This window comes from Lepisosteus platostomus, chromosome 3 (assembly GCF_059453375.1).
Source record: "Lepisosteus platostomus isolate fLepPlt1 chromosome 3, fLepPlt1.hap1, whole genome shotgun sequence".
Lineage (NCBI taxonomy): Eukaryota > Metazoa > Chordata > Actinopteri > Semionotiformes > Lepisosteidae > Lepisosteus > Lepisosteus platostomus.
In genome coordinates, this window is record NC_142613.1 from 385,853 (window position 1) to 409,466 (window position 23,614).

Here is a 23,614-nt window from a genome sequence, read left to right on the forward strand (position 1 = left end):
ACATGAACAAATGTGAAACTAGGCTGACCTGTTGCCGCAGGAAAGTGTGAGGGAAGAAAACAAGGTTACAAACACTCACAGTGTGAAAGAACTGAACCTTTCAAGTCTTGAACAGAGATGAAGACGAAGGGACCTGATACAGGTATTGAAGTTACAACAAGGCAACCCACTGCACGTCTTCAGAACAGAAACATGAACCAGAGATCACAAGGGCACTTACAGTTACGAATAGGAGGCACTTTCCTAAATGGGATGCAAGCAACAAGGACGTGTTGTTGATACCCCGACCTTCTCGAGGAACAGTGGGTGAGATCCCATGATCAAGTCATTGCTAATAGGATAGACTGGCATCAGCACCTCTCGTTTGTAACCTGTCTTGTTTCCCACTGCCCTGCGCTCTCACAATCGGTCTTCTGCGTGCAAAGGGGTATTAAAAGTGTTCCTGAATGCTGTCTGTTCATTACTGGTTTCTATCTCTTTCTCTGAACCTCCCTCTCAGCTCCTTTATCAGAATGTCTCCTCTGCTGTCCTGTAATAGGAAACAGATCGTGTTGATTTAGGGGCTGTCTGGCAGAAGAAAACCCCCCATTCTGGCTTTCTGACAGAAAGCAGCAGCCGGGATGTATCTGTTTTCTCTCTGCCTGGCCTGGCCTGTCCTGGCCTCCCCCGCTCGGGTCTGCACCAACAGGGCCCCCAGCGAAGGGTTCCCTGCGCACGCCGGCTCACTGGTCTGTGTGGACGAGGGCTCGGCAGCAGCCTTGTGTCCCCTGTCCTCGTGAGGGGAGCCCCTCTCCTGCTCCCCCAGGCCAGGCCTCGGCAGAGGAGGTCTCAGGTCTGAGGAGGCTACCTGGCCCATCTTGAAGGTGCAGATGCAGCTGGATAAGACCTGCAGGTCAGTCGGCTCCGAGCTGCCCGGCGCCAGCTCCCCCTGGAGCTTCAGTCAGATTCGGGGGAAGGAGGAGGGGGACATGGGATCATTCAAAGGGCTTCTGACTTGGGAGGAACACAGTGTTTGACCTCCCTGTAGTGCTTACGGGAACAGACATATTTATCCAGAATTCCAGGCAATTTGTTGTTTTTTTTATGGGGAAATTCCACAGAAAGTCCATGCTCCGTGGGGCCCAGGGAGGGGTGGGGGGCAGGAACATACAGGTCAGTATAAAGCGTGCGGGCTGAGACTCAGAAAGGGAGGTGTGTCAGCAGGGAAGGACAGAGACCGTTCAGCGCTGCTCCCAGAGAAGCATCCAGCAGCTCCTCCTGGACACAGAAGAACCGGAGCTGAAGATGTTGTTGCTCTTGGTGTGCGGTGTCCTGCTTGCAGTTCAACACTCAGGTTCGTAACATAGCTCTGTCGTGTAGTTTTCTCTTAACTCCCTGGGTCAGGTTGGACATTTCAATCTGAACTGTCTGTCTTGCTCCTTGACACACAGTGCCCCACCTTGCTCTGCTGGTCCCACAGGTCTTCTCCTCTTTCAGCTTGGCCTGGATTCCTCAGGTCAATAGCACAAGCTTTGAGTAGATAGTTTTTATTTCCTCTGTTAAAATATTTATGGCTCAAATAAGGACATTTTTTTACATTAATTGCAAGTATGTATGCAGAATTGTGAAAATTAATATTGTTGGTGTTAGGAGTTGTGCAGCATTGCTTGTGCTCCTGGACAGACAGGAGACATACAAGGATTCTTTCTTCTGACACAGGGACACAGGGCCTGTGATAGTGCTGTCAATGTTACTGAAACAATAGCAGCTGCTGCAGTAACGGGAGAACTCCGGACTGTAGGGTCTTGGGTTCGAATCCCAGCTGGGAAACTGGTGCTGAACCCTTGAGCGAGGTGAATTCTTCAGATCACTCCACTAAATGCTGTGGCATATAAATGTGTCTCAAGGTCATTAATGTAAAAGCAAATTTGTCCTTAGTTGACTGACAGCTGTCTGGGCCTGTGTTTAGTGTCTGACAGCTGTCTGGGCCTGTGTTCAGTGTCTGACGGCTGTCTGGGCCTGTGTTCAGTGTCTGACGGCTGTCTGGGCCCGTGCTCAGTGTCTGAGGAGGAGCTGGCCTGTGTGTTTCAGAAGCCACGCAGGTTGCGTGTTACAGCACGTTCAGTCAGGAGACGGGCAGCTGCTCTGGCCTCCTGGGGGACGGTGTGGATCAGGACGACTGCTGCCTCAACCCGCTCTACGGCTTCGACCGGGGCGACGGGAAGTGCAGGTCCTGCCGGTGAGCCCCTCTCTGGTCTAAACGTAAAGAGGAGGCCCTGCGCTCTGGGCGGCTCTGACTGGCTCCCCTTCCGCCCTCCTGCAGCCCAGCAGCCTGGAGCCCCTGGAGCCCCTGGTCCAAGTGCAGCGTGAGCTGCCTCGAGGGGGTGCGGCAGCGGCGCCGGCGCTGCGACGGCGTGGGGGAGTGCCCGGACCCGGAGGCGCAGGGGACCCTGCAGACAGCGCCCTGTGAGGAGCAGGCCTGCTGCCCAGGTACCCGCCCGGCTGCCGAGTGACTGGATGTGTCTCAACACGATGCTGCTGAATTCTCTGACTCTCTCCTTGATCTACAGGCTCAGGTCCTTCATCGCCATCTGTCCTGTGTGCAGGAAGAGACTAAAGTGGCCAAAACATCTGTGTGTGTGTGTGATCTTGTGTTTGCATGTGTATATGCACAGTATGTGATAGTTTGTATTATTGTGTGTTTGACTGGATGTGTGTGTGAGTGTGTGACAGCCAGATTGCCCTTCTGACTCTGGGTAAGCTTGGCGGTATAACAGTGACAGTGACTGTGACTGAGCACAACACCAGCGCTTGCGTTAGGCCAGAGGGCCTTGGCTATGAATGCTGTTGAATATTATCTTCCTTCTTTTGTAGGAGAGTTATAGAAATTTGTTGGCTTCCAAAAATTTCTCAGGGGAGCAATGATTTTAGTACAAAATGTCAATTATTTGGTGGACAATAGTTAGTTGACATTTGTAGATTCAATGTAAAAGAGGCTGGAGGAGTGAGAGAGGGCGCCTGGAGGCCTTCAGCTCCACCGTGAGTTCCTGCCTGGGACGTCCTGGCCTTGCAGGTGCCGCGTGAAAGAGCCCCGCTGCCCCGCTGCCCGTGACCCGTGATGGTCAGCCCAGCCTCACCGTCACCGGCGTCGCGCGGGGTGTGGGAGACCTCCAGCACTCCTCCGACAGGCAGTGCTCGCCTGCAGCCCTGACTCCCGTGTCCCCCCAGAGGCCGGGGGCTGGGCCGAATGGGCCCCATGGCAGCCGTGCTCGGTGACGTGCGAGAACGGGGTGAAGAAGAGACAGAGGAGCTGCTCTTCGCCGCCCCCTGCGTGCGGGGGCAGATGCGTCGGCCCGGACGACGAAACTGCTGCTTGCTTTACCCAGGTAGTTTGTCCAGGTACGTCCCCCTCCTCCAGCCCCTGGCTTTCTGTCTTGGGTCAGGGCTCAGCGAGCCAAGATTTCCAGTTTGCGCTCTGCAGTGGCCCTCTACCAGAACAGTGCTTGTGGGCTCCATTCGTTCAGCCAGAGCATCTGCAATACATCCTCCCCTGCATGCAAGAACCTTCTGTCCGTCTGGGCCGTGCTGCTGGCTCTCTGAAAGGTCTGATTGGCTCCTGTCTCTGTGTCTCTGTCTGTCCCAGTTCATGGAGGATGGTCTGCCTGGGGCTCCTGGTCAGGCTGTTCCAGCAACTGCCATGTCGAGGGCTCTGGAAGCTTCCCACTGCGCAAGCGTGTTCGAACCTGCACCCAGCCGCCCCCCTCCCAGGACCCCCCAGGGCACCTCTGCGAGGGCCAGGCGGTGGACGAGCAGCAGTGCACCAGCCTGCCGTTTTGCCCCGGTGAGCAGTAGGGTCCGCAGGGGCTCGGACACACAGGCGACACACTAGGACTAGGTCACGCGCCCCTTGGGAAAGCACTGCTGAAGAAGACGTGCGATTCCTGTCAGAGATGACAGTGTACCTCTCTAGTCGGGGGCCGTCAGCAGGGGTTTGGTGAGTCTCAGTTGAGCAGCCTGAGGCGGGAGGGTTGTTCCCAGCACCAAGCCTGCAGTAAGAGCCTCTACCTCATCTATAGCTCCTCCACTGTGCTGTGCAGGCCTTCCTGATTGTGAAAGAAAGCCCACATGTCTCTTCAGTCAGGCTGGCAGGAGTCTGTGCAGATGCTGCTGACCCTCTCTCCTCTCCGCAGTGGACGGGGGCTGGGGTGCCTGGAGCCCCCCTGGCCCCTGTTCTGTAACCTGTGGCCTGGGACTGATGCGGATGAGCCGGCAGTGTGACAGTCCTGCCCCCAGGCACCAGGGCCGACCCTGTGAGGGCAGTGACACCATCCAGTCCCTGTGCAACACCAGGACACACTGCCCAGGTGAGCAGGCACAGCAAACCACCTGTACAGTCACCACGCCTGTCCCTTCCTTTCTGTTAATCTGTCTGTCCCTCTCTCTCTGTTAATCTGTCTGTCTGCCTGTCCCCCTCTGTTAATCTGTCTGTCCCTCCCTCTCTGTTAAACTGTCTGTCTGCCTGTCCCTCTCTGTTGAACCGTCTGTCCCTCCCTCTCTGTTAATCTGACTGTCTGCCTGTCCCTCTCTGTTAATCTGACTGTCTGCCTGTCCCTCTCTGTTAATCTGACTGTCTTCCTCTCCCTCTGTGTTAATCTGTCTGTCTCCCCCTCTCTGCTCATCTCTTGTTTCCCTCACTCCCTGCTCCATACCACTCCAGTGGATGGCTTTTGGTCAGAGTGGGACCCCTGGGACAATTGCACCCGCTTTGGGCGTCCAAGCATCAATTGTAAGACCACTCCTGGGATTCAGAAACGGACCCGGACCTGCCTGTGGACTGACTTTGGTGGACAGGCCTGCCCCGGGGACTTCATCGAGACACGAAACTGCTTTGATGTTAGAAACTGCTTCTGTAAGCATTGTCTTCTTTCCTTCCTGTCCATCTGTGAGCAGAAGCCCCAGCTTTGTGAAGCTGGTCCCTCTACAAACAGCACAATGAAACCCCCCGTATTCGTTAGAGCTGCGTTTGTGCCATTAAAAGTAGAATTTGTGCTGCAAAAGGAGATATATGCTGAGATATAGCACCTTTTGGGGGGGAGAGGGTGATGTCATTCAGCCTCCCTACAATAGTGCAGGAGAACCTAATAGGTCTCACATTCGTTTGGGTCCGTTTGTAATGGCTAGTTCCTGAGATACAGCACCTTATTGTTTGGGGTATGACATCAGCCCTCCTACAACAGCCCAGGACAACCGAACCAGTCTCGTTTGTTTGTGCTGGTTTTTGTCAGTTTGTGCCTATCTTTATCTCTATCGATATATCTCCTGCGCCGTCTCTGGGGGGCTGAGAGACGTCACACCCTTGAAAAAAGAAGGCGCTCTGTCCCTCTGTAACACAAACTATTTTCAACAGCACAAATGAAGCACTAAGGAAAAGGGTGTTTCATTGTTTGTGCGGTTTGTTACAGGGAGACGTCAGTTAGCTGAAGTTTGCTTCTCTCTCTGCCTGTGTGACTCTGTTTTTGTTTCTGTGTGTGTCTGTGAGCACATCTGCTTTCTGTGTTTTTGGAAAATGTATTCAATTCTTAAACCACACGTGAGTTTAAAATGCAGATACCTCCTGAGAAGCACAGAGCATGAGGCCGGCTGTGGCGGTGTGTTTCAGTGAGAGGTGCGCACAGCTGGTCGGAGTGGAGCGAGTGGGGCCTGTGTGAGCCCAGCTGCGGAGCAGGCAGCCAGAAAACTCGGACCCGCAAGTGCCAGCCGGACTACTCCAGCTACCCGTGAGCAGGACGTGTGTGTGTGTGTGTGTGTGTGTGTGTGTGTGTGTGTGTGTGTGTGTGTGTGTGTCCTGTACCCCACTGCCCCTCCTCCCCCGAGAGCCCCTCAGTGCTCAGTGTTCTCATCCTGCACAGGCAGCACTGCCAGTTGTTAGGGCCTGCAGTATCGCCACCAGGGTCAATGAATGCCAGTGATACAATTAACACAACATGATTGATAAAACTTGAATAAATAAAACTGGAATTTGAGTTCCATTTGAATTCAATACTTATTCATTACAGGATTCCCAAAGCTCAACAACCGACACCAATTAACTGCAACAGATGAGTAATCTGGGAAAGTAGGGGCAGCTACAGTAAGTAACACAGGGTGTCAGCTCTCTCCATGTCTCCACTGTCTCATTCTCTACCTCACGCAGGAAGGAAGTGGGGTTAAAGAAGGAAGAGGCCTTTTTCTGGGGAACCCCTCGGATTCGCTGTGAAAAACTGGGTGATCAGACGGTGAAGGTGGAGCAGAAGGAGCCCTGTTATAACGTTCCAGATTGCGTGTAGCAGTGACCCCGAGGTACACCTCCACCCCCCGCCTCGGGCCGGTAGTGTGACATTCTCCGTGTTCTCCTCATGAAGCTGCTGCTACGCTCCTGGTTTGCAGTACTTCTGCCTGGCCAGTGGGGGGCTCCCTCACAGTGCCTTGAGCATGGCCAGTTTGGGTCTGTCTCATTTCTTGCTCCTTGAGTGCTGCCTGTCACCATGTAACACTAGGGGGCGGTATTCTTCTCCACAGGCAGATTACGCAATGATTTGACTGGATGTTTTTTTCTTCATTTCATTCTAGAAATGTTCTCTCGGCCTATGGAGGATTCTCTCAACCTCTGGAAGACTTGGATTTCTTACTGCATATTCTCCTTCAATATATCAGACATGTCTGGAAATATTAAGATCTTCAAACGGAGCGCCTGTAGATTGACGGAATGTACACATGTCTTTCCTTGCCTGCATCAAGGAAATAGTTTTGTTAATTGGAAAGAGAGCAAAAGTGATTTCACACCCACACAGGCCCTCTTATGGCCAGTGGCTCAAGACACGTCTCACCAGGGGCTGTGGGCAAAGACGCCAACAGAGACCAATTCATCTTTCACCATGAATTTAATGAACACCTAGTGCTAAATTAACATTCAATTTGCTTACAGGCACATCCACACAAATTTCAGTTTTCATGCAGGAGGTCTGCTGTGGAGAGAGGGAAGAGTCTGGTTGTCAAAATATCTGTAAATAAAATATACAAAAGCAACAGTACATAGCAGATGTATGTGATGAAATGTGTTGGAAACATCAATAAAAGCAAGTTAACACAAGTTCTTGGGAGAGCTCATTGGTGTTACACTGGCTTTACAGACAGTTTCACCTTGATTTGCACCACTGTAGCAGACCTGCAGACAGTAAAATACATTCATGAGATATTTAGCAGGACGGAGGTCAGCAGGTCAGCTTACTGCAACAGCAGACCCCTTGACCTGGCTGCAGGTCAGGAAGGACTTTCAAGCTAAACAGATCAGTGGGGGGGTGCGATGTTCATAAGTTTTTTCATGTTTTTGTGTTTGACAGTTAATTCTGATAAGAGAGTTTCAAGCATTTACAAGCAAGTCCACATGCGTGACACAGGGCTGCAGACTGGGAGCTCAGTCCAGGCATGGGGCGCTGGACCGCGGATCCGGAGCTCAGTCCCAGAATAGGGAGCTCAGTCCCGCTGGACTCACTGCCCCATAGAGAATAGAGGTGGAAGCCATTGGCAGACCAGTTAGCTTGTGTAGAGTCTGAAGGCACTCCTGTGCTGCACCGCTGGTGTTGGAAAAATGAATGAGCTGGTTTTTGTGAATTCTGGGAGCATATCAAAGAGCACAGGTCTCGTGCACCTGATGGCCCATCATCACTGCCCTGTCAGCAGGAGTTGACCACACTGCCACGCACAGAGCAATTATTTCAGCAATAACCGCTTGTCCAGTTCAGAGTCACAGTGGCCCAGAGCCTATTCCAGGAAGCACAGAGCACAAGGCAGGATACACCTGGACAGTACCTGGGACAAAAGCTATGAAACAACTAAGCCATTCATTCTGAAATCCTTAAAATTTCATTTTAATAGCTACTAGATCATTATAAAGATGTGATTGTTCCCCTTTCTCTCTGACCAGTCTAGGTGGTGGAATGAGGTAGTACTCTTTCTCCTGAACCTGATTAGTTCACACCACACTGTAAAAAAATGCATCTTTCTGAAACTCCTGGGAGAGCAATGCAAGGAAGAGATCAGATTCCCATCACAGCTGGATCCAGCCCAGGCTAAACACAGAGAAAAGCTAAATTGGCCTTTTTTAGTTTAGTGAGCTCCACCTGTTTGTGTTAATGGCACACAGCTGGTTTAGGAGTATTGAAATCCCATCAACACGGGTATCCCTGTGCTCCAGACGTACCATAAGAAGCCCACTGCATTTTAGAAGGAGGTCCAGTTTTCTTGCCCTGCTCATGGGACAACTGAAGCAGAAAGACCCAGGAGAATGCAGGTCTGCAGTTTTTTATTTTTAAAAAACTCTGTTTCTACTTCATTGTTTTTTTTTTTGCAAGTTTTTAAGCCCAGAATATCATGTGCTGTCCGTGGCTCTCCAGAGATGAGTCCTGGAGATTTCCTGGTGAAATTCCCAGTGATCCTGGTGATAAATCCCAGCAGACGCCCATGGGAGTCCCGTCACCCGCCAGGCGAGCTGCAGGGCCGAGGAAGTCTCCTGGGGATTGGCTGCTTCTACGTGTCCGTCATCTCCACGTCCCCGCCCCCCTTGTCATCGCAGTCTAAGCTGAGGTCAGCGATGTCCTCCAGCGAGCTGTCTGGCGCCGGGCCGGAGTCCTGCTGGTCTCGGAAGGACACGATGGCTTGGCGGATGCAGGACACCCACTGCTGCTTGTTGAAGGAGTCGTTGGCCTGCAGGCTGTGCGCTTGGCCCTTCGATCTGCCCTTGGAGCTGACGCGGAAGAAGTTCTTGGCTGAAAGAGAAACAGAGACAGGCAGCATCACAGCCGTGCAGCCGCTGGGCTCTCCGGTCCAGGACATTTTCAGAATCACGCAACATGGTTTAGAATTGTGCTTTTGCTATTTCTCTCTAGTTCAGCAAAATGTGTCAGATTTCCCTTTGGCAAAACCACAGCCCAGGACGGCCTGGGCAGTAATCGTCCTGTCTGTCGTTTAGAGCAGAAGAAGAAAAGCTTCCACCCAGATACCTCGGTTTTCTTTAATAAAAAGACTTTTCCACTTTACCAACTATCTAAGCTTAGAGCAAACATCACTGAAAATATGGAAATGTGAAACCTGACTTCAAACACAGTGCAACACAGCCCTGAGCTACCCCAATTCTCCACAGCCCTGCGCTACCTCGATTCTCCACAGCCCTGCGCTACCCCGATTCTCCACAGCCCTGCGCTACCCCGATTCTCCACAGCCCTGCGCTACCCCAATTCTCCACAGCCATGTGAGGGGAGAGCGAGAGGCGAGAGGAAGCTGGAAAGAGAGACAAGAGGGGAGAGAGAATAAAGGAGAGACAGAGAAGAAGGGCATAGAAACTGGGCGACACAGGACAGGCTGTGCTCCCACTGCCAGCGGGGAGACAGGTGCACTTCCTACTGCACTGCGACAACTACCCTGGGATTAGAGAAACATTCTTCCCCAACTTTACACTGCTAATCCCAGAATTCCCACATCTGCCAGAATGTGCAGAATAGGTCCCAATCCTACTGGGAGAGGGGGGGAGAAAACTCAGTTGAACTGGCCGCCCAGTGTGTGATCTCCTGTCGCAGGAACTGTAAGCCTGTCTTTCAATGATTGTGAAATTGAGTCTGTATCTATAATGTCAAATGTCTGTAGATTGTATATTAATGGTATTTGTTTTGCTTTGGCAACACTGATTTTAGTCATTGGTGAGAGAGGAGAGGAGAGACTCATTCAGCCCAGCAGCTGCAACATAGCCCTGGAGACCCCATTCCTCCACAGACGCCCCCAGAGTCTCTCGCAGACGCATCGGAGAGCCGGGGTAAGTGCGGCTGCGAAGTCCCGAGTTTCCGGTGGGCGCTGCAATGAGGACGGAGAAGCTCAGGGTTCGAGAGGCCCGGCCCTGCCGCTCTACCTCTCTCGTTGCCAGAGGCGAATGCCCCGCGGAACGAGCCGCCCACTCCGGCCTCGCCGTCGGGCAGGTCCTCCAGCACCAGGTCTCCGACGGGGATGGGCTGCCGGTACACCTGGAACTGCAGCACGTCGCTGTGGGAGACGGGCCGGGTCACCACCAGCACCAGCTCGAACAGGAAGACGTGGAGCTTCTGTGGGACAGACAGGCGTCACGACACACCCCACTCTCAGCCCCCCACCCACTGCAGGGGCCAGAGGCTGAGGAGGAGGAAGGAGGAGAGGAGGAGAGGAGGAGAGGCACACTGGGACGAGACAAGAGCCTCAGCCCTGCGTGTCATAGGGAGCTACAGCAGTGACAATAAAGACCATGGGAGGCAAAAACAAAGCCCACCAGCTCAGGAAGAGCTCTGCAGAAGCCGAGTTCGCTGAGGACAGCGGCCCCAGCAGCGCGTGTGGGAGCCCTCCCCCAAGCTCACCAAGTGTGGTGGTTTTTCCTGTTGGATGTTCTCTGTGTTTCTAGGAGCAGCCTCTCACACCGCTGCATTAACCCACAGTGGTCCTTCTGAGCCTGTCCACTACTGAAGCCCAGAAACCCACTTCACCAGGTTCTAAGGTGGCCAGTGTGTTAAGTGTCAGGTTTTGAGAAGCCTGGTGTGTGACAGGTTCTGACAGACCCAGTGGGTCAGGTTCTGACCTGGCCCTTGTTGCTCTTGAGGTCCCCGTGGCAGTAGAGGTAGCGGGACAGCTGGATCTCGGGAACGCGCTGCGTGTCCTCCAGGTAGTAGAGGCCCCGGCGGTAGAACTGACATTCGGCCTCTCCAGTCTTACTGTTCACCTGAGACACCACACGCTGGATGAGCTCCATCTGAGACAGGAGATAGCGGAGGGAGGAGACAGCAGACAGAGAGGGGAGCGAGGGGAGACGAGAGAGGAGACAGAGGAGAGGAGAGACAGAGTGGAACGTAGGGAGAGGAGAGACAAAGGGGAGAGGAGAGGAGACAGCAGACAGAGAGGGGAGAGAGGGGAGACAGAGGAGAGAGGAGAGAGAAGAGATGGGAGAGAAGACAGCAGACAGAGAAGGGAGCATAGGGAGAGGAGTGAGGGAAGAGAGGAGACAGGAGAGAGACATGAGAGGGGAGAGAGCAAATGGAGAGAGAACAATTTTGATGTTAATCGGATTTGTTTTGCTTTGGCAACACTGATTTTAGTCATTGGTCAAGCCAATAGAGCACCTTGAACTGAACTGAACAGAGAGAGAGAAGAATGGAGAGAGGAGAGGAGAGGAGAGACTCATTCAGCCCGGCAGCTAAAACACAGCCCTGGAGACCCCATTCCTCCACAGACACCCCCTACAGAGCCACAAGAGAAACCAGCTTCAGCTGCTTGCTCTGATCACACACAGGGACAGGATGTGCCACAAACAGAATGAAATCACAAATAATCTCAGACCAAACGAGATATGGAATAGAATGTCAGAATACAAAACCTTCATCCTCACACCAGTTAAAAGGAAGATGTAGCAGATAAACCTTTGTGTGCTTTTGAAAGGTCCTGCTGCACTGCCGCTCTGCACCTGAGCCCCTGAAACAGTGAGGTCGCCCAGGCCTCTGCAGTACCCACAACCATGTCAGTGCATCACGGGGGCTCCGGACTGAGTTTGTGTGTGCAGGTGTACGTGTGTGCATGTGTGCACATGTGCATGTGTGTGCGTGTACATGTGCATGTGTGTGTGTCCGTGTGCGTGCGTATGTGCATGTGTATGTATGCATGTGTGCGCGCACGCGTGTGTGTGTGCGTGTGTACATGTGTGCGCGTGTGTCTGCATGCGTGCACATGTGCCTGTGTGTGTGTGTACATGTCTTTGCACGTGTGTGTGTTTGCATGTGCGTGTGCCTCAGCGGGACTCACAGCCTCCTGCAGGTGCTGGTGGTCCGGGTGGTCGGGGGCCGTGCTCTTGAGGATCTCCCGCAGCAGCAGGGGGTACTTGACCAGCCGGCTGCGGGGCAGGTCCAGGAAGTTCCAGAGGTCCAGCCGGCGGCTGAAGGAGGACTCCTGACACAGGCGCAGGAACTCGTCCACCTTCCTGTCCTGCTTCTTGTGGTCCAGCAGGGCCTTGGCCGCCACCTGGTTGCAGCAGTAGGTGATGTAGGCCTCGAGGCAGGGGAACTGCGGCGAGAGGGGCGGCCCGGTCAGACACAAGTACTGTGAACACATGCAGGTTCAGTCTGTGTGTGTGCTGTTCTGTGTCTGTGTGGGTTGTTCTCTTCTGTGTGTGTGTGTGTGTGTGTGTGTGTGTGTGTGTGTGTGTGTGTGGTGCAGAAAGGAAATAGTCTCCCTTTTATCTGCTCACCCAGTTCATCAGAGTGGGTCCCACTTCCGCAACACAATTCTTTGTCCCTCGCAGGTTCTCTAACTGGTTCAGCAGATCTGCAGGTGAAGTGGTGAGAAGACCCCATTACTGGTGCCAGCAAACACAGCCCTTCAGCGCGGTCGTGTATCTGGGCTAGACCACGTTTCAGCTTTCAGTTGTTAAGATACACAGGTGAAGCAAATTCTGATGCTTCAGAGGTAGTCACCAGCGAGCACAAGCTGTTTGTGAAACTATAGGCCCTCCGGGGCTGAGGCACAGCACCCCTGCAGCTGAACAGCTCCATACCTTCGTGCAGAGGGATGAGGGAGTCCAGCGTCCCGAAGATCTGTCCCAGCTCGCTCTCGGTCATGATGTCCAGCTTGAGCATGGGCTCATAGTACGCCTGTGGGGAGCAGAAGAGCTGTGAGACGGGGGGGCTGGAACTTTCTGCAGGAACAAGATGGAAGCATGTCCATCTGCTGTAGAGAAGTCATTGCACTCTCGCACTGCAGCAGTACTTGTATTTGACACATAGAGTGGTGGGAGTGTGGAACAGCCTTACCAGCCATGTTGTTAAAGCCGATACCCTGGCTTCTGATACCCTGAGATCTTTGAACCGATTATCTACTAACAATTGGGTCGATTGGGCTAGCTGGGCCGAATGGCTGCTCTCTTCTGTAACCTTTCTCATGTTCTTATTCTTTATGAAGAGACTTAATAAGTACAGCATGGAGCTGCATTCAAAACAACCCAGAGCTGACGTATATGGCTAATCAGTTACAGGTGACATGCAGGAGTGGTTTGGTGTAATGTTCTGTGCCTGTGGTGTAAGGTAGAAGGAAACTCTGAAGAGCCCAGCTGTAATGGCCCCTTGTAGACCTCAAACTGCAACGCGGTTCATTCTTAATTCATGCTGTTTCAACCACTGGCAGGGAATTAGGTGATAAAAAAAATCAAACATCTAAGACCACCATATTTCCAATACCAAAAGCACCTAACCTTTGAACCTAACAAATTTAATAAACATGTTGGCAACAGTGTTTAACAGCGGGCAGACACATACTCTTCCTTCTCACACACCAGCTCACCTGATGTCCTTCACATTAGGAGTCAGGAAGCTCAATTCAGCTGGGAATTCTTTCCTGAAATGACTCTTAATGACCCTTTTGGCAACCACTCAGATAGTGGCTCCTTTATTGCTTAATCCCGTGAGTTTCCCTGTTGTGGAAGAGCTCGGCAATCCTGGTGGTTCGGGAGTGAATGAGGTCTTCCAGTGGAACAGCACAGCTGGGGATGCTGTAGAGCGTCTATTGACTAGCAGACTATTATAATTGTTTCTCGCACAGCCTTGGAGTTATAGCTAGTTAATACACTCCAGAGTATGAACACTGAGAATCATACTATCAACCTGCAGTCTAAGGTACTGTCAGAGCAGTGTCAACTGTAAAGATCTTTCAATATTAAGAATGATGTAGAAACCCAAAACTGCAGTGCAATGTTGTCTTCCACAGTAATAGTCCGTAACTGGCCAATGGCTGATGTCCAGATTCTCACTCGCCCTGCAGGTCAGCCTCTCTGGCCATGCTGGCAGGTCACTGTGTTACACTAACTGACCAGTAGTTCAGGAGCCCCTCAGCGACACAGACTGGTGGCAGACAGCAGGCAGAGCCTTGTGATGTGACAGGCAGAGGTGAAAGTTTGCAGCAGATTCACAAACCTTCTTTGCCAAATTGAGGTCTTCAATGAGCTGCTTCTCTCCTTGTGTCAGTTCAAATATTACCTGCAAAACATCGAAAAGTGTGGACATTTCTTTGTCTGAGAAAGTGTCTGGAAGAGAGGACTGTTCATCACTTTCTTAGTAAAACTTCCCCAGTGATTTCACTCGCTTGGTCTCTTTAAATGACTGCTAACTCTGAAACCACAGGAAGGACAACCAAGCTGTAAACAGAACTGCGATCAGTCAGGAGAAAACTGCTAATCAGGAGAGCTCAGGCTTGACTCGGCAGCACTGCAGGGTGACAGGGTACTGCAGACAGGCTGCTGTTGCTCGTCACAGGGTGGTCTGGAGTCTACTGCTGGGTGTCTCAGTGGGGGCTGCACACTGGTGATGACGCAGGGAAGTCTGCTTTAACTTTAAAACGCTGTGAGTGGAGTGTCTGAAAATCATGGAAAAATTAAGAATCACTTTTACTCTGCTGTCTCTCCTCTTGTACCCCAGTGCAATTAAATCACCTGGTGGTACTGTGCCTGTTCTCCTTCCTGTCCCTGAGCCGGCCTGGGATTCACATGGATCACCTGTCTGCCTGCTCTCCTGCTCTCCTTCCTGTCCCTGCTCCGGCCTGGGATTCACACGGATCACCTGTCTGTTCTGTCAGCCCGCTCTCCTGTGCCCGGGTTGTGAACTTAGGCGCCGAGCAGGCGGAGCGAGGAAGAGACGCACCTCCTGCCGTTTGATCTCCTTGGCGGGGAGCTCCTCGGAGATGCTCTCCACCGTCTCGCTCCACAGCTGGCTGTTGCGGCGCCTGGGCAGCGAGGCGGCCTTCTGCCGGTGGCGCAGGGGGGCGGGGGGCAGCGGTCGGGCCTCCGTCTTGAAGCTGATCGACCGCTGGGGCAGAGAGGACAGACACAGTAACGGCTCTGATAGGAACAGAGTCCGGCCGAGTCGACAACAGGCCTCCGCAGAGGCAGCACCAGCGGAGAAGAGGCAGAGGTGTCGTAGTGCTCAGGGCTGGCGGCTCCCCGGCACCCGATGGAGCTCTCTGGACAGCAGCCGTGCCCAGGGACAGGAGAGTGCCCGCTCATAAAATCCCAAGCCATAAGTCTGACGTCTACTACATGTCAGGTTATTGACACAATAACTGGAACTGTCAGAGGAGCACCTGTTTGGAAATAAAGTCCTAGATGATAGCCAGCATGGGTTTCGAAATGATAGGACTTGCTAAAAGAAATAACTGGATAAGATCCCAAATACCGAGCGACTTAAAACGGGCTGGATTGTCCAAACAGCCTCCTCTCGTCTGTAACGGCTCCTGCGACTCAGCAGAGAGATCCCCTGCTGCTCCAGGAGTCGTACTCACCTGGATGGACTGGCCGATGCGTTTGAGCGAGGTGGACTTGACTGGACCCATGAAGCTGGCCAGACCAGCCCCCTTGGACACAGGTTTGACCCTCTTGTTACTGGGCTCCTGGAAGACCAACAGAGAGCAAGAGGCGGGATCAGACAGCTCTCTCACTGCAGGACGGGGTATCTTCCCCTCAGCTGTCTGCCTTTCATGGGATCTTTAGCTCATATGATCTGAATATTTTTCTCCTTTGAATGAACTGTCTCTTGTAGACACATTCAACTGCTTCCACACAATATCGTGAATCAAAAGTTAATTTGTGTGCACATTACAAGTTGTACTAAAAGATTTCTAAGCTGCTCTAGGGAGCTGTCTCCCAGGGGGGGACAGACAGATACTCACCTCCCCGTCTTTGACTGGCCCAGCGTTAGCAGCAACATCGTCCACATCCTGGGAAAGAAGAGTCAGAATGAGTGTCCAGCCACGTCAGTCTGTCACCTTGACTCCCTGTGAGCTGGAGCTGCCGCCTGGGCTCTTCCCAAAGTAAACACCGGACTCCAGACTGGGAGAGACTGACGTCAGCTCCAGAGTTGCTTAAAACAGTTTAAATCACAGAACGTTACTTTGGTTTCATAATTACAGCCACTTTCTCTTCTTTTTGAAGAATACACTTGTATTGTATCTGTTTCTTTCCCTGGGGAGAGCTGAGGAGCACGCACAGGCCAGCCGTGCAGACAGCAGAGCTCAGTGTCCTAACCCGCTCACAGCCAGGAGGAGACGCAGCTCTCCTGCACGGTCTGAGCCGGGAACTCAACCTGCTGAGACTCTCAGGAGCCCCTGGCTGGGCTGGAGGCAGTGGAAGTCACAGTGCTCGCTGCTGAGGGCCGAGTGTTCATTTCTAATTAGACCAGACGAAAGGATTTGAACCCCTTGCTCCTCCTGTCATTGACAGCCAGGGTCGGTGAAGAGCTGCCCCCCTGGTGTGTTGATGGGTGAGGTGGAGACTGTGTGGAGGCTAGGCAGTGCTTTGCTTTAGAGGACAGAACAGTCCATTTAAAACAAAGCAAAAAGCACCGCTGGAGAAGGCAGTCAGCCAGCCAGAGGCACTGAAGTCCAAGACTTCGCCTGTGGCTCCTGGAGGCACTAAATCCCTTCTACAGGCAGCACATCCGGTCAGCTCAGCACTTGAACACCAAATCACAGACAGCTTCTGGCCGACCAAGAGGGCCAGACTGACCAGCTCCGTGTATGAACTCTTTTCTTCACTTATTTAAGCCTCTTGGTTCGAGAGACTTGAGCAACATAAATGCAAATACAGCTGCTGGCAGCTGTGCTCACTTTCACTGCTCACTGATCCGTATTACCATGCAGGTTGCTGGACTGCACAAGATAAAACAAAAAAACTTTCCTTATTCCACTCTGTTCATAACACTGTGCATTCTTCTACATTTGTGTTCATTTTAAGTACTTCAGGGCTGGGAGATGAGCCTGTGAATTCTGCTCAGAGTCAGAAAGAGTCAGAGCTGTCATAACTGTAGCTGAATTTCACATCCTGCTGTGCACAGAGCTCAGCCTTTTGCATAAGACAGTGTGTTTGTGTGTAGGGAGGGGGCAGGGCGAAACACTGAACTTAAAAGGGGTTTTGCAACACAGTATAAAGCCAGTGCTGCCTGTTTAGAGTACGGAGTCGTGTCAGGGCTGTGTGTCTCAGAGCCGGGGGGGCAGTGAGGGACAGGGCTGTGTGTCTCAGAGCCGGGGGGGCAGTGAGGGACGGGGCTGTGTGTCTCGGAGCCGGGGGTCAGTGAGGGACGGGGCTGTGTGTCTCGGAGCCGGGGGTCAGTGAGGGACGGGGCTGTGTGTCTCGGAGCCGGGGGGTCAGTGAGGGACGGGGCTGTGTGTCTCGGAGCCGGGGGTCAGTGAGGGACGGGGCTGTGTGTCTCGGAGCCGGGGGTCAGTGAGGGACGGGGCTGTGTGTCTCGGAGCCGGGGGTCAGTGAGGGACGGGGCTGTGTGTCTCGGAGCCGGGGGTCAGTGAGGGACGGGGCTGTGTGTCTCGGAGCCGGGGGGTCAGTGAGGGACGGGGCTGTGTGTCTCGGAGCCGGGGGGTCAGTGAGGGACGGGGCTGTGTGTCTCGGAGCCGGGGGGTCAGTGAGGGACGGGGCTGTGTGTCTCGGAGCCGGGGGTCAGTGAGGGACGGGGCTGTGTGTCTCGGAGCCGGGGGTCAGTGAGGGACGGGGCTGTGTGTCTCGGAGCCGGGGGTCAGTGAGGGACGGGGCTGTGTGTCTCGGAGCCGGGGGTCAGTGAGGGACGGGGCTGTGTGTCTCGGAGCCGGGGGGGCAGTGAGGGACGGGGCTGTGTGTCTCGGAGCCGGGGGGGCAGTGAGGGACGGGGCTGTGTGTCTCGGAGCCGGGGGGGCAGTGAGGGACGGGGCTGTGTGTCTCGGAGCCGGGGGGGCAGTGAGGGACGGGGCTGTGTGTCTCGGAGCCGGGGGTCATGTCAGTGATGACGCCACACTAATTCTCAGTCAAATCCTACCATGACAGAGCTATAGCTTTAAACACAGGCCAAGCCCTGTTTTGTATATTTCCATTGAGAGCTGGAGGGAGTAACTTTGAGACCCTAAATTACACAATGTGCCTACAGATCAGTCCCGGGCTGCGAGGGGAGCAGGGGTGCAGGACTGTACCCAGGGTTCTGCTGAGTATGTTGGCATTGTGTGAGATTTCAGTAAGCTTCCTCCACCTCGCTCTGCTGCCTTCCTGTGCTGCCCACCTGATCTTTCAGACCATATTTAGCTCCGCCATCTCCGCGGGCTGGGCCTGACTGCTCTGCTGGGAGTGTGGTTTGCTGTTTCCGCTGAGGCAGCAGAGCAGAGCAGAGCACAACTCTCACAGAGACACAACTTCCAGAAGACACACACAGCTCTTAAACGTCAGACCTTCCTTATGGAGGAAGCTGAAGCTCATATAGTGCTATGTGTCCTGCTGCAGGTCTTTGATATCTGGGCAAATGTGTCCTCGGGCTCGCAGCTCAATAGCCCTGTTCCAGTCAGAGCTGCAAACCCACAGGACCGGGAAGAAGGTGGGAGAAGGACGGAAAAGAGGGTGACACAGGCGTCAGTGCAGCTCGTCAGCCGTGTATGAGGTGCCCCACAGCCCCACAGCTATGCAGCCCGGAAGTGAAGCTGATAAGACGTGGGTGTGTTTGCATGTTCAAGTGCATCTCGCATAGAGAGCTGCTCTGCTTCAAACAGACTCAAGAGCCAGAGGAGAGGGAAATGGCAGAGTGTGAGGAAAGGTCCTAGTGGGGTTAAGAGCACTGCAAGACACCTGTTCGCTTCCCCACAGCACAGTCTGAACAACAGGAAATAGAGCAGAGCACCTGTGGAACGTGATAAAATCACAAGATGTGCAGATAAAGAGCTCAGTGAATAGAGATTCTAACAGCTCAGGAGTTCAAACTGCTGGGTTTTTCCCAGCCGTTTTCTCTGCCAACTTCACCAACCTTAACAGGGATATTTCTGTTTCCATTCTTAGGACTTTCAACCCGTGAATCTTGCAGGTCTAGGACACTATCCCAGAATGACATTGTTTACAGTTCGGGAGAGTGTGGGGTGAACAGACAGCAAGCTGGGTGATGAACCAGTCCAGTCCACCTGCTTTCCCCTCGGGTGCTGAGTCCCACTGAACTTCTGGACCTGTCTTTGGGTCTGTTGGCTTCAGCTTATTCCCCAGTATTGATGGTCTGCTGTATTGTAGCAACAATGGCTTAGTGGCCTGAGTCTGATACTGATCTTCTGTTTTATCTGGACAGTGTTGGACAGCTACTGGAAATTGTGATCTTGGTGTTGGCTAATAGCTTCATGTCAGCAGGTCTCTGATGCCAAACCAGAGTTCGAACAGTGCTGGCTGCACAGAGCTTGTCTGTCGCCAGGTCCCATGAAGAAACGACCGTCACATTCCGCTGTCGTGTCTGCAGCACCGGAGAGCTGTGACCCTGTGTGTGTCCACTGCAGGGACTCTGTCTCATGTTCCTGTGGGGTACCAGGCGGCTATCGTGCACTGGTCAGGCCTTCTGCTTTGTCAAAGTCTTGCGGCACCATGTCTTTATAGTGATGCTAGTTAATCAGATCATGCGCTCAACCTGGCCTTTTCACTCGGAGATGAAAGGTGCTATATGAAAGAGCTGGGTTACAAGCACATGAAGGGTTAAGGAAGAAGCAGAGAGCTCAGATGCAGTGAGAACAGAAGACACTGGGATCCTCCAGAAGCACAGCTGAAAATCCCAGATAGAATTTGCCCTTTAAAATGCCTTTGCTGGCTCATTCTACTGCGATTTACACAGTGCTCAACCCAGAGATGTGTCTCCTGCGTTTCTGTGTTTGGGCTTTGGGGTAGGGTGTTTAAAAAGTGCTAGGGGGACAGCAGGACAGCCACTTAGATGCTGAAAGACGTCACCTTGTCTTCAAGGACTCTTGTGACAGCCTCTGTCTCACTGACTGTCCCCTGCTTCCGTTTCTTCTGCAAATACAAAACAACATCTATAAACCTCCTTCCTCCAGAGGCTTGGCTGGCAGAGAGTCCTATACCGAAGCAGATAAACTCTCATGACATCACAGCTGGTAAACAGATGATTCAAGACCCTCTCCAAGCTGTGAATGTACTGTACCCAGTGGATTATCATCTTTTTGAACCTATTAAACTGAGGGCTTAGAGCAGACCTGGTCAGTCTCTGGTTCGAGACTTAGTTACCAGTCCATGTCACTGTAGTGAATTCCCTGAGCCCATCTGGGAAACGGCCTGACAGGACATTCCTGAGCCAAGAACAATAGACACCTGAAGTTCATGGAAATGATCCCCAGTTTGGAAAAAGCACCTGATTACTGTCCAGCCACTCGAAACTGCAGGGTACTGCCCTGCATGTCCCATGAGGCCGCAGTGCCCTGCGCAGGCCTGGAGCCACTGCATCCTTCCTGTCCTGGCGTCTCTCAGGGTGCTACATGGGGTTCCTGGGACCCTCTCTCAGGGACTGGCTGAGGGCAGCCCATACCTGCGCGCGGGACATTCATGTCCTGTGCTTGGCTACAGCCTGGCTGGGCTATGAGCTCTTCCTATAGGTGGGGGGTGACCCTGGTCATGACCCGGGGGAACAACATTCAATCCACTGATGTCAGATCTCTGCATGTGGCAGCCGACAGCTTAACCCACCAACCCTCCCCTGGACCAGCCTGACCGTCTTTTCTGAGGAACCGCTCAGAAGATGCTTGTGCTCAACCCAAGCCCAACTGTTTTCACTGGGCATTTTAAAAAGTAAACGTGGGAGGACTCTTAAAGTTCTGATCTGTGCCTTAGAAGGAAATGTCAAAGAGAAGCTCATACAAAATGTTTTCAAGAACATAAGATTCCTAATTAAGAGTCCAGAGGGACTAGAAGAGCCTAGAGCCCTGTGACTGGGCTGTCAGTTTAATCCTAATGGAATCTCTGGGGTTTCTTTCTGTATTGGTGATCAGAACATTTACAGCTACATTCATACTAATCAAGTTACACAGCACTAGCACAGTAGTAGAGTAATGTGAAAATCTGTTTTTCTCATTAAGGCAGATCAAGCTTAGGATTTAACATTCAAGTTAGCAAATAAATGCTGTATCACACCAGTAACAGGTCTTACCCCAGAAATGTCAGAAATGGTTCCACACGTGAACAGCCTTTCCCTTTGAACTGGAGACCTAGAGCAGAAAAAAGCCCTGTTATTCCAGTCCTCTCCACACTCAAAGCAGCAGAATCACCCGGGACAACAACAGCACACATTTACTGGACTCAGAGCTGGCTCGGGGGTGTGCTCCTGCAATGGCAGCACAACACCAGCACTCTCTCAGACACACTGTCTCACAGCGAGACGGTTTCAGCTCAAGGCCAGAACACAGAGAGCCAAGACCACACAGCACAGTTCACCGTGTTTGAAGAGGAGAGTGGCGGCACTGTAGCTGATATTATCAACACAGGAAACTGGTACATTGTGATACAAAGCGCTCTGCAGACTCTTTAATCATGCTGGCAAGGGAAGACTTTGTGTAGTTCAAGATATTGTGACATAGTTTTGTTTGCTTCACTCCTCATGGATGCTGAATGCAGAGAAATGCAATGTTACAGTGTCGGGGCGTCTACACCCCCTGGAGCTGTGGCAGCCACCTTTGGGGTTTCCTGCTCTTTTAGAAGGTTTCAAACCACCCTGTATGCTTCTCAGAGAGGAGAAGGGATGCTTGACTGTCAGCAGTAACAATCGCTGATGATATTTAATAAGGGAGTAAGGAAGGGTAATGCAGAGAACAGTCCTGTTTAAGTATTAAACAGCATTTGTCAAAGATCCTCTCACAGGCAGGTCTGTGTCTGTCAGTCATATTCATGATAATCTGAGAGGGACTCTGAAGTTCCACTTTCACTGTGCAAATCGTCTCAGTTCTAAGAGGCGTGGATTCTAAAGCTTGCAGGGCTGATCGAGGGCCAATGCACGTTTCTATACTGTTAAACTCTGCCTGTGGTCACCAGCTGTCAGAGTTTCACAACAAAGCCTCAGTGAGAGGAGTGAGCTCTGAATTCCTCCAATCCGCCATGAAAGATGCCCGTGAAGAATTCAGTGCCAGTTCACCCATTCACACCGATACACTCCCTCTGGGGAGGTCTGCGCCCCTGGCATCCGCACCTTGAGTCATTGACAAGCACAGCAGCCTCCTCAGGAAGAAACCGAGCACGTCCGGTCTTAGTCTCTTGAACATGAGTCTTCCGTCTCCTCCTTCTCGGCGCAGCTCAGTGTGAAGGTGGCGGGACAGACTTCTGGGAGCGCGTCTCCCTCAAGGGACAGGGCAGCAATGGCGCCTGTGGCTGCCGAGCTGGCAGGGAGCAAGGAGGCACTGGCCCATCTCTCCAGCGCCTGCCAGCTCAGAGCTGCAGAGTAGCCCAGATCAGTATGGTAGGAGGAGAACTTGTGGGCTGAATTCTGCGGGTTGGTTTGGATTTCTGTGTGACACACACAGGCCAGGAAGTCACTGGCCGCCAGTCAGTCCGAATTCTGTTCAGGTTCTCTTGAAAGGACTTGGCCAGCAGGGCTGGGAAAGACCCACGGAGCCGGCGGGGGACGGATCAGACTCACCAGGAAGACGGCGACTCCGCTTCGCTCTCCTCTCTCTCCATCATCTCTCCCTTGCTCACCGCATCCCGAGCACCATTGCTATGGCAACCGGCCTCCCAAAAGGCTGCAAACAGCGCGACCCCTCCCAAGCTGACCGTTGCCAAAACAGCCCCTCTCGGCCTCCCAGTTCAGGACTCCGGCGGGGAGAGGGTGGCCAGCAAGTCAAACCCTGACACAGCGGCTCGGCTTCTCGTCACCTTTAACTACCTCCCTCCCTCTCTCACGGGCCGACCACATCCTCTGCAAGCAGCTCTCCAGGCTGCGAGGAGCCTCAAGTGGCTTCCTGTTCTCGTCGACTCAGAGCGGAAGACAAAAACAAGGCGACTGTCTGTGTGTCGCGTGAGCTGGCCGGGACACAAACTGCTTCACCTAGATGTTTCCACCACCTGCAGGGCTCTCGGTGCTGTAATTAATAATTTGTAATTAATGATTAGATGCCACGGTGCCGGAGAGTGTCACTCCTGGCAGTTGTCTGGTGGCGTGACTCCAACCACGCCAGGTGTGGTGCCACCCCAGCAGCGGGCACAGCCTGGATCGCTTTATCCTTCAGGATTGATCCAGTGTGAAACGGATGCAGCTGCATTAAGTCACAGCAACAGATGGTCAACGAGTGGTTGTTAATTGAGCTTGCAAACAGATCTGCACGCAGACGGGGAGGACTGCGCTGCAGTGCAACTTCATGCCAGCAGCCCCTTCAGAGGGCTTCCGGGAGACAGCAGCCCCACCTGCTGGAGAAACAGAGCTGTGGCACCAGACCATGTGTCCTCCAGCACCTTGCCAGAGCAGTGCGAGTCCAGGACTAGTGGCCAGGATTTTCTGCTACAGCAGAAAGTCAGGTAGAACTCCCTGGCACTACTGAACGCCCAGGCCAGAGTCTACGAAGAGAGGCCTCACAGCTACATATCGATTACCAATTAATGTTGAGGCAGCGATTCTCATGCTCACATGCTCATTCAAAGCTATGCTGTCCAGAACTGTTTTGTGTGAAAGAAAAAACACGAGCTCTGATGGGCTCAATGACCTGCTGTCCTCCTAAAGGTCTACAATAATCTAGTCTTTTGGCCCCACCTTCACAGACCAGAATTAATAGGTGGCAAAGGACT

The 23,614-nt window shown here is 52.8% G+C and overlaps 2 protein-coding genes across 3 annotated transcripts; one reads left to right on the plus strand and one right to left on the minus strand.

Annotated features, from left to right (window-relative positions):
- Positions 1-1,173: 1,173 nt before the first annotated feature.
- Positions 1,174-7,108, plus strand: LOC148673901 (properdin-like). Its single transcript, XM_088623570.1, has 10 exons — positions 1,174-1,333; positions 2,071-2,218; positions 2,303-2,469; positions 3,208-3,378; positions 3,623-3,820; positions 4,170-4,343; positions 4,697-4,888; positions 5,639-5,756; positions 6,173-6,318; positions 6,589-7,108. The coding sequence occupies exons 1-9, from the start codon at positions 1,285-1,287 to the stop codon at positions 6,303-6,305; spliced, it is 1,350 nt and encodes a 449-aa protein (XP_088479696.1). The 5' UTR covers positions 1,174-1,284; the 3' UTR covers positions 6,306-6,318; positions 6,589-7,108.
- arhgef3l (Rho guanine nucleotide exchange factor (GEF) 3, like) lies at positions 6,881-22,798 on the minus strand. 2 transcript variants are annotated; one of them, XM_088623568.1, is made up of 13 exons: positions 22,473-22,791; positions 20,994-21,051; positions 19,784-19,846; positions 15,730-15,777; positions 15,343-15,450; positions 14,706-14,870; positions 13,983-14,045; positions 12,572-12,668; positions 12,266-12,342; positions 11,824-12,081; positions 10,610-10,780; positions 9,917-10,106; positions 6,881-8,783 (listed from the first exon to the last, which is right to left on the minus strand). In XM_088623568.1, the coding sequence occupies exons 1-13, from the start codon at positions 22,514-22,516 to the stop codon at positions 8,545-8,547; spliced, it is 1,581 nt and encodes a 526-aa protein (XP_088479694.1). In that variant the 5' UTR covers positions 22,517-22,791; the 3' UTR covers positions 6,881-8,544. The 2 variants fall into 2 exon arrangements, with proteins under 2 accessions (XP_088479694.1, XP_088479695.1); XM_088623569.1 differs by lacking the exon at positions 19,784-19,846 and having other exon boundaries at positions 22,473-22,798.
- Positions 22,799-23,614: the final 816 nt, after the last annotated feature.

What these genes read in the sequence shown, in the direction of transcription:
- LOC148673901 (XM_088623570.1), top strand. Translation starts at nt 1,285, where the DNA reads ATGTTGTTGCTCTTGGTGTGCGGTGTCCTGCTTGCAGTTCAACACTCA. An exon ending in GGAGCAGGCCTGCTGCCCAG is followed by an intron (nt 2,470 to 3,207) that starts GTACCCGCCCGG and finishes GTGTCCCCCCAG; the next exon opens with AGGCCGGGGGCTGGGCCGAA. An exon ending in CCGGACTACTCCAGCTACCC is followed by an intron (nt 5,757 to 6,172) that starts GTGAGCAGGACG and finishes TACCTCACGCAG; the next exon opens with GAAGGAAGTGGGGTTAAAGA.
- arhgef3l (XM_088623568.1), bottom strand. Translation starts at nt 22,516, where the DNA reads ATGATGGAGAGAGAGGAGAGCGAAGCGGAGTCGCCGTCTTCCTG. An exon ending in GCGGAGTCGCCGTCTTCCTG is followed by an intron (nt 21,052 to 22,472) that starts GTGAGTCTGATC and finishes TTTCTGCTCTAG; the next exon opens with GTCTCCAGTTCAAAGGGAAA. An exon ending in GCATCGGCCAGTCCATCCAG is followed by an intron (nt 14,871 to 15,342) that starts GTGAGTACGACT and finishes TCTCTGCCCCAG; the next exon opens with CGGTCGATCAGCTTCAAGAC.